Below are 9,291 nucleotides of genomic sequence, written 5' to 3' on the forward strand. Positions count from 1 at the left end.
TCCCCAACCGCCCCTCAGACACCCCAGTGCTCCCTGTGCCCCCCAACCCCCCCTCACACAGGGGAGAGGTTCTAACCCATCCCCCCTCCCCTCAGACACCCCAGTGCTCCCTGTGCCCCCCAGCCCCCCCTCACACAGGGGAGAGGTTATAACCCATCCCCCACCGCCCCTCAGACAGCCCAGTGCTCCCTGTGCCCCCCAACCCCCCCTCACACAGGGGAGAGGTTCTAACCCATCCCCCCTCCCCTCAGACACCCCAGTGCTCCCTGTGCCCCCCAGCCCCCCCTCACACAGGGGAGAGGTTATAACCCATCCCCCCTCCCCTCAGACACCCCAGTGCTCCCTGTGCCCCCCAGCCCCCCCTCACACAGGGGAGAGGTTATAACCCATCCCCCACCGCCCCTCAGACACCCCAGTGCTCCCTGTGCCCCCCAGCCCCCCTTACACAGGGGAGAGGTTATAACCCATCCCCCACCTCCCCTCAGACACCCCAGTGCTCCCTGTGACCCCCCAGCCCCCCCTTACACAGGGGAGAGGTTATAACCCATCCCCCCTCCCCTCAGACACCCCAGTGCTCCCTGTGCCCCCCAGCCCCCCTTACACAGGGGAGAGGTTCTAACCCATCCCCCCCTCCCCTCAGATACCCCAGTGCTCCCTGCGCCCCCCAGCCCCCCTTACACAGGGGAGAGGTTATAACCCATCCCCCACCTCCCCTCGGACACCCCAGTGCTCCCTGTGCCCCCCCAGCCTCCCTTACACAGGGGAGAGGTTATAACCCATCCCCCACCTCCCCCCAGACACCCCAGTGCTCCCTGTGCCCCCCCAGCCCCCCTTACACAGGGGAGAGGTTATAACCCATCCCCCCTCCCCTCAGACAGCCCAGTGCTCCCTGTGCCCCCCAGCCCCCCTTACACAGGGGAGAGGTTATAACCCATCCCCCACCTCCCCTCAGACACCCCAGTGCTCCCTGTGCCCCCCAACCCCCCTTACACAGGGGAGAGGTTATAACCCATCCCCCCTCCCCTCAGACACCCCAGTGCTCCCTGTGCCCCCCAGCCCCCCTTACACAGGGGAGAGGTTCTAACCCATCCCCCCCTCCCCTCAGACACCCCAGTGCTCCCTGCGCCCCCCAGCCCCCCTTACACAGGGGAGAGGTTATAACCCATCCCCCCACCTTCCCTCACACACCCCAATGCTCCCTGTGCCCCCCAACCTCCCCTCACACAGGGGAGAGGTTATAACCCATCCCCCACCTCCCCTCAGACACCCCAATGCTCCCTGTGCCCCCCCAGCCTCCCCTCACACAGGGGAGAGGTTCTAACCCATCCCCAACCGCCCCTCAGACACCCCAATGCTCCCTGTGCCCCCCAGCCCCCCTTACACAGGGGAGAGGTTCTAACCCATCCCCCACCTCCCCTCAGACACCCCAATGCTCCCTGTGCCCCCCAGCCCCCCCTTACACAGGGGAGAGGTTATAACCCATCCCCCACCTCCCCTCAGATACCCCAGTGCTCCCTGTGCCCCCCAGTCCCCCTCACACAGGGGAGAGGTGATAACCCATCCCCCACCTCCCCCCAGACACCCCAGTGCTCCCTGTGCCCCCCAGCCCCCCCTACACAGGGGAGAGGTTATAACCCATCCCCCACCTCCCCTCACACACCCCAGTGCTCCCTGTGCCCCCCCAGCCCCTCTTACACAGGGGAGAGGTTATAACCCATCCCCCACCTCCCCCCAGACACCCCAGTGCTCCCTGTACCCCCCAGCCCCCCTCACACAGGGGAGAGGTTATAACCCATCCCCCACCTCCCCTCACACACCCCAGTGCTCCCTGTGCCCCCCAGCCCCCCTCACACAGGGGAGAGGTTATAACCCATCCCCCACCTTCCCTCACACACCCCAGTGCTCCCTGTGCCCCCCCAGCCCCTCTTACACAGGGGAGAGGTTATAACCCATCCCCCACCTCCCCTCACACACCCCTACAAACATCACCCCCCCAGACCTGGACTGTGTGTACCCAATGGATATCACTCCACCTGGACTGATTTCCTGCCCCCCAGGGGATATACACCACACCATTGTGCCCCACAAGTCGGAGTCCCTCAGTTCGGTATATTGGTGTGATGTGCACGTCGGAATTCCACCTCAACAAATTAACCAACAGTACCTGGGGTCTGGCCAGCCCCGGAGGGGGAGAGGGAGAGAGAGAGTTAAATTGGATTAAAAATTAAGTTGCTGAATTGGGTTAAGCATTAGATTTAGACTGTTAATTATTCCATTTAAATATTGCTTTTAATGCCTTTAATGCTTGTGTCATGGCTCCTTCCCCACTCTGGCAAGATAAATGCAGCAGTGGGGGCCGGCAAAAGTACCCCAAACCCTTCTCTTTCCAGGCTTTGGTAAAAACTCCCCCCAAAATCTTAACAACCTGGATGTTGGGGATAAAAACTCCACTGCCAGCACCTCAGGGAGAGACTACTTGGGAAAGCTCAGTAAAAACCAGAACACAAAAATTAACCGGTACCAGGTCAATAAAAAGAAAAAGAAAACTTTTATTATCACCACAATATTCCTGCTGCATAAGGACTAGATGGAACAGTCACAAAGTAATATTTTCATGGGGGGATCCCCACTAAGTGCACAGACATCAGATCCCATTTCCCAAACCATAAAGCAATAAAATGGATTTATCTAAACTTTACCCCACTTACAGATCGTGAAGAGTCTCTTCTTGGAGCAAGACATGATGTGTCCCCCTCAATAGCTGGAGAGAAACTGCCCGGCCAAAAAAGGGAAACCCCCCAAATTCCACACTCAGGTATAACCCGCACTCGTGTACAACCCGCGGCTTTTCCTGAGTGTGTAGGAAAAGTCTTAGCTAACCCGCGGGTTCTATACGCTAATTCACGGTGATGGCACGTACCAGCTGCCAGCGGGGGGTGGAGAGCACGGCGCAAGCATGCTGGCCGGTGTGCGGGAGGGGACCTGCACCCGTCCCCAGGCCCCGCGCAGCCGCAGCCAGACACAACCCACCCTCCTCCGGGCGGGGGAATGGAGAGCCCCCAGACCCGTGAGTAAAAGTAAACATGTATACCCTGCGGGGGGGGGGGGGGGGGGGAGAGGAGGAGGGGGGGTTGTAAAAACGTGTATAACCTGCGGGTTATATATGCTAATTTTCGGTATCTATACATAAAGTGCTTTTAAAATTTGCTCCTGAATTATTTGCAATACGCTTGTCAAAGGCGCAGTTTGCCTGCGGTGGGTTTCTTTTTCTGTGAGCCGGTGAGAATACACAGTCGGGAGCCCTGCTTGCACAGCTGGACCACCCGTGCGGCAGCTGCACCCTCTTGTGACAGGTGCACCAATGACCTGCCTGCTCACACTCAAACCCAGTCCCGTGGCAGCTGGTGAAACCCTCCCGGACCAACTCCTCTGTCTGGGGCGCTCTCGCGGAATTGCCACTGGAACAGCATCTGCCTCATAAAGACAAACGCGCGTGCACCTACACACACACACACTTGTCTCCTGTACACACACACACACACACACTTGTCTCCTGTGTACGTACACACACACACACACACACACACACACACACACCCAAATACTAAAATACACATTTTTGCTACCCAATGACAGTTTGGGGTCCAGGCCCGTCTGCCCCACGGAGGCCCCTTGCCCCAGCCTGGGCCTGCTGGGCTGCCTCCACCGGCTGCTGCCCTGCCAAAGGGGAGCGGCCTGGACTGGCCTGGGCAGGGACCGGAGACTGAGTGGCCCAGGCCCTCAGGAGGAAGCTGAGGCAAAGCCGGGGAGAAGGTCCCAGGGGTCGGTGATGGATGAACAAGCTGCAGCAGGGAGCCCCCGGCCGGGGGAGTCACTGGGCAGGGACCTGCCGGCCAGCAGGGCAGGGCCGCCCCTAGCTCCGGGATCCCACGCTGCTGGTCTCTATTCCCAAGGCCGAGTTGGAGGCCGAATCTTCTCCCGGCTTTGCTGTGGGGAGAAAATGGCCCGGAGGCAGCGTTAGCTGGGGGGTAGATTCAGCTCAGGGCTGCCCCGGCCGTGTCTCCCAATGCCTCCTCCCCCCCCCCGCTGTACAGACACCCCAACCCTGACAGCGGGGCCGTGGCCAGGCCACTGGGACAGAACGTAACAGTCCCACACCCGGCCCCAGAGCCCCAGAGACTGGCCGGCTGCCCCCCCAGTGTCCCGCCAAGGCCCCGGTGCATGCTGGGAGCTGGCTGAGCGCTGATCTAGGGGTGACCTTTGGCTGCAGCGCGTTGGGGCCTGGGCTGGGCGGCGGCAGTGGGGGGAGTCATAGAATCCCAGGGTGGGGGGGGCTGGGACGGCCTGGCAGCTCCCACTGGCCCGGGGTCTGTCAGAGCCAGTCACCAGCTCGCGAGCCCTCTGCAGTCACTGCTGGGCCCCTCTGCCCCCCACGGGACCCCCCCTCCCATCATGCACTGGGGCACCCAGGCCCCGTTCCCAGGGGTTACTCACTGGCTGCCGGGGTGTAGCCGGGTTTGTGATGGCCTGAAACACAAGCGGGGAAAGGGGGTGAGTGCAGGGGAGCAGGGTGACCCCTCCCCCACGGTGACCCCGACTCCCTCCCCCCGACACAGGGCTCCCCATGGCCCCTTGCCCAGGCCAGTCCCACCCCCGCGGAGCACCCACCACCCAGCCAGTGACAGCCCCATGGCCCAGCCCTGCAGGGACCTGCTCTCACCTGCTGATTTTCTCCTCCACAGCCAGACGCCGGCCCCTGCGGCTCCAGCCAGACCCAGCGTGGACAGGACGATGGCGGCCAGGACCCCGGGGGGCAGTGGGCCCTTCTCAGGGTCTGTGGGATGGAGAAGGGCTCAGTCACTGGGGAGGAGAGGGGGGCTCTGCTGGGGCAGCCACAGGCCTTGAACAGCTCCTTACAATGCAGAGACCTGGCCTGTGGGGGAGGGGAGAGGCCAGGCTGGGAGGGGGGCAGGGATGGGGCACAGGGGATGGGTGCTCTGCTGGGCCCTGCCAGCCACACACACCACACAGCAATTGGGCCTTTCCTGTGAAACACTGTTAACTTGTGGAACTCACTGCCACTGGATACCCCCATGGCAATAAACTGAAATTCTCTGAGGGCTCAGCCATTTCTGTGCATCACACGAATACCCAGCACTAGAAGAGTTCACACTGCGGATGTGAACGACTAGTCGATTATCCAGGAAGCAAATGCACCCCAATACTTGTAGGACGATGGAACTATCAGAAAGAGGCAGGGAGGGGGAGGAAAGAGGGCTTCAAAGCAGCAGCACCGCAGGGAGCCCAAGGTGAGCTGCAGACTCCCCCGATGACCCGAGGCTCTGTGTGGCGCTGCCGCTTTGAAACGCCACCAGCAACTGTTGCTACACTGTAAAAGCGGAGGCGTCCTTATCGACTAGTCCAATAGTTGATGCAAATATCCATCGACTATACAATTAGTCAATTACTCGAAATGTAAGATCCCTAGTTCACGCGGCCAGTGGGCAGGGAGATGGACACTGCCAGGCCGCGCCCCATCTCTGCGATTCCCAGAGGGCTGAGCCCCCAGCCCCCTCCCCTTACCCCAGACGAGGGCGGGCGCGGGCAGGCTGCTGTGCTCCACCCGGCAGGCGTAGCGGGGCCCGTCCGGCCGCGGGCCGATCTCCAGGGACGACTGGGTGTGGTAGGTGCCGTCGGCGAGGGGCAGGATCCCGCTGGAGCTCGTCTCTGCCAGGACGTCGCCTCCGTCCCGCACCCAGGAGAGGTGGATGGGACGCGGGTGGAAGCCGCTGGCACGGCAGGAGAGGGTGACGGGGCCGTGGGGGGCGGCTCTGCGGGACACCGAGACCTCGGGGGGCACTGGGGAGAGACACGGCTTAACTGCAGTGTAAGAATGAATGTGGAACAGCTGTAACTCTGGCAGCACCTCCGAGACTGACCGAGCATGGAGATGGGTCCCTGCGCTTTCGTGGGCACCACCCAGCTCATGACCCCATCGCAGGCCGTGTTGCTCTGTAAGGTGCTGCAGGTTTTTAAGTGTTTCCAGGTACAGACTCACTCAGCTCCCCTTCTGAAGCTTTTGAATCGTAACCCGAGTCCCTGCCCCGTCCCTGCTCTGCCACTGGCTGCGGGGCTGCCAGCTCTGGGCACAAGAAACTCCAAACAGGTTTTTCCTTTGTATCACGACAACACGTGTCCCCTTCTCCCCACATCCTGCCTTCTTCTCCCTCCCAGACTGCAGGGCCCTTTGCGGCTGCAATGTGCCAACACAATCAACTCGCAGCCCAGAGCTGGGGGGTCTCAGTCTGGCGGGGGAAACGGAGGCAGCTGGGCGCCCAGGGGAAAGGCCCTGTGGAGCGTGGACACCAGGGAACCAGCACCGGTTAAGGACCCATCTGCTCCAATAACAACCCGCAGCTCCCGTCTGGCCCCTCCCATCGCTCGGTCTCAAAGTGCTTCGCAAAGGAGGTTGGTGTGGAAGCCATTGCTTTGCTGATGGGGAAACTGAGGCACTAGGGGGCAAAGAAGGGACCGGCACAAAATCCAGAAACCCAGCCCCTGGTACCATCTGCCTGGCCACACAGTTCTTGGGGGAACAGCTGTTTCCCTCTGTAGTCACCGCATCCCACCCCAGCCTCCCCCATGACAGATCCCTGCAGCTCACTCACCCTGCCGCTCCAGGACCCCTTGTCCCTGCTGCACCAGGCTCCGCAGGATCTCCAGACACTCGTGCTGCAGGAACCACTGGACGTACCGCGTCCAGATTTTGTGCGTCTCCCAGTACTGTTTCTGGAACACGGCTGGCTGCACGGCTGCCACCCACGTCCCCGTCTGCAGGTCAAAGCTGATGAAATCCTGCCCGTCGTAGGCGTACTGGAATCTCAAGTAGTTGGGGGTCTGGTCCCCCAAGGCACAGCGCGCATGGAGCTGCTCAGTGTGGACCCCTACAAGGGATGGAGAGAGCTCAAGCCAGGTGTCTGTGGGCGGGTGGGACATGGTAGGGCTCCAAGATAACACCAGGGCCACCCAACCTTCCTTGCATGCCTTATCCCGGCCCCCTTTGGCCCGGCACCAGCTGCAGCCCTGGCAAGATGGAGGTGTGCACCCCACATCTCCTGGGGGAAGTGGGATTCAACCCCACCATCCCTAGCTCTGGGGGTAGTGCTCCCTGGCCAGTGGCTCTTCTCCAGAGTTTGGGGCTGTGCTCCTTGGAGGGCGGATCCCGCGGGAGCGGGGATCCGGGTCTGCGCGATTCTCCGGAGACGGAATCTCTGAAACATTCACCCTGTAGAACCCCCCACCTCTCACTCCCCCTGCGAGCGGGACTAAAAACACCTCTGGGAACAACAGACCCTCTGTGGGGAGAAACCCCCCTTTTCCGCCCAGCCCAGCGAGGCCCCGATCCCCAGGGCAGGGATTCTGGGCGGGCAGCCCTCTCGTGCCCATTCACAGCCTGTCGCTCTCAGTCACTCACCGCCCGTCTGGTTGTACAGCTGCATCCACCTCTGGGTCTGGGCTTTAGAGCCCTCCTCATGCCCCCAGAACTCCTGGGTCTTTTTCTGGAGAAACCCAGCGTCCAGGGCCTGCGCTGCCCAGCCTTGGGTGGGCCGGACCTCCCGCGTCCGGCTGCTGTAGTGCGCCACCCGCACGCCGTCCACCAGGGTGCTCATGGTGAAGTCATTGATCCCCTCTTCGTGAACTCCTGTGACCAGCACGGCCAGGCTGCGGTGCCCTGTAGCAACAGCAGAGATGGAGTCCAGCAGCCGCTTCCTCCCTGGCCCAGGGGGCTGGTTCCCCCACATTCGATACTGGGGACCGGCCAACCCCGGCACAAACTCTTGTGCACATTTGAATATTCATTATGCACATATTGAATATTCAAATATGCAAATAAATATTCCTGGTCTGCCAAAAACTCCAGCCCCCAGAACGTCCCAGTGCCAACCCTAACCCCTAGAGCCCGTGACATAAGAATATAAGAACCTAAGAAGAGTCAGTTTCAGGGGGTAGCTGAGTTAGTCTGTGAGGGTCTGTCTACACTACCCTGCTAGTTCGAACGAGGAGGGTAATGTATGCATACCGCACTTGCAAATGAAGCCCGGGATTTGAATTTCCCAGGCTTCATTTGCATAAGCTGGGCGTTGCCATTTTTAAATCCCCACTGGTTCGAACCCCGTGCAGCGCGGCTACACGCGGCACGAACTAGGTAGTTCGGACTAGGCTTCCTATCCCGAACTACCGGTACACCTCATTCCACGAGGAGCCGTACCAGAGCCGTGTCACACCAGAGCTTCCCAGGGGGTGTCTGCCCCCCGCACGGCCTGGGAAGGGAGATGGCCGACACCGAGAGGCTGGCAATGGCAGCTGTTTGTTCGGTTGGGAACTCAGCCGTGCCCTGTGCCCCGCACCAACCCGGTTACTGCGCAGCACAGCCGGGGCACCGGGGGAACCGGAGCTGCCCGCTTCTCCCTGGGGACGTGGGCATGAGCCGAGATAAGGACCCAGCACACTGTCACCCCCAGTGCCCCCAAACCGCCCCTCACTCTGCAACCCCCCCGCCTCCCCACTCACCCCCAGAGGCGGCTGCAGCCAGGAGCCCCCCAGCCAGCGCCAGCAGCAGCCTCCAGGCCATGGCCCGAGGGGGTCAGCACGGAGCAGGGACCCCCACTGGGTCGCTGTCTGTCTCCCCGCATCACGCTCGCTGTCGCTTTCACTTTCCCAAGTGGCAGCCGCTGGGCCTGGCCAACCAGGGCGCAGGCAGCACCCCCCTGTCAGCAGTCTCCGGGCAGGCGTGTCCCTGCCAGGCTAGAGGACACCCCATGGGGCGGGGAGCGGCTTGGGGGCGCTGATGAGCCCCCCCCGCCGGCAGCAGGGGAGTCTCCCGGTGGTGCAGGCCCCCAAACCCGCCGCTGCCCTGGCTGTTAGCTGCCCCCGCCGCTGAGCAATTCCTGCCGGTGAGACGGGGCAGGGCTGCTGGGCCCAGAGCAGCTCCCAGACCCCTGGCTGCCCCGTGTGCTGTTTGCACCCCCCACACCGCGTCCCCCTCCGGCGTCTCCTCTCCCACGGGGACGCGGGGATGAGCCGAGTTCGGTGCTCACGCCCCCCCCCAGCCCTGCCCACGCGGGTCACTGTGCCGGACCCCTCCCCTGCCCTGGGACGGGTTGGCTGACCCTGCCCTGGTCCTGCTGCAGCCTGTCTCAGCCCGGCCCCAGCCCTGACTCCACACAGCCTGTCCGGTCCCCAGTCCTTCTGCCGCAGCACGTCCTGCCCCGGCCTCCCCCCTGAAGCGGC

The 9,291-nt window shown here is 62.1% G+C and overlaps 1 protein-coding gene across 4 annotated transcripts in view; it reads right to left on the reverse strand.

The window, feature by feature from the left end:
- LOC102452322 (class I histocompatibility antigen, F10 alpha chain-like) overlaps nt 1–8,708 on the reverse strand; it is a 37,267-nt gene extending 28,559 nt beyond the window's left edge. The window contains exons 1-7 of one of the 4 annotated variants that reach the window (XM_075914628.1): nt 8,572–8,708; nt 7,475–7,732; nt 6,669–6,944; nt 5,584–5,859; nt 4,721–4,834; nt 4,495–4,527; nt 3,769–3,987 (exon numbers count right to left, since the gene is read on the reverse strand). In XM_075914628.1, the coding sequence (XP_075770743.1) occupies nt 3,914–3,987; nt 4,495–4,527; nt 4,721–4,834; nt 5,584–5,859; nt 6,669–6,944; nt 7,475–7,732; nt 8,572–8,632 (1,092 nt within the window). In that variant the 5' untranslated portion in view covers nt 8,633–8,708 and the 3' untranslated portion in view covers nt 3,769–3,913. Of the gene's footprint in view, nt 1–3,682; nt 3,988–4,494; nt 4,528–4,720; nt 4,835–5,583; nt 5,876–6,668; nt 6,945–7,474; nt 7,733–8,571 lie in introns of those variants that run through there. The other 3 variants (XM_075914627.1, XR_012898726.1, XR_012898725.1) reach the window with 3 other exon arrangements.
- Nucleotides 8,709–9,291: the final 583 nt, after the last annotated feature.

The sequence above is a fragment of the Pelodiscus sinensis genome, unplaced genomic scaffold, assembly GCF_049634645.1.
Source record: "Pelodiscus sinensis isolate JC-2024 unplaced genomic scaffold, ASM4963464v1 ctg195, whole genome shotgun sequence".
In the NCBI taxonomy this organism is placed as follows: Eukaryota; Metazoa; Chordata; order Testudines; family Trionychidae; genus Pelodiscus; species Pelodiscus sinensis.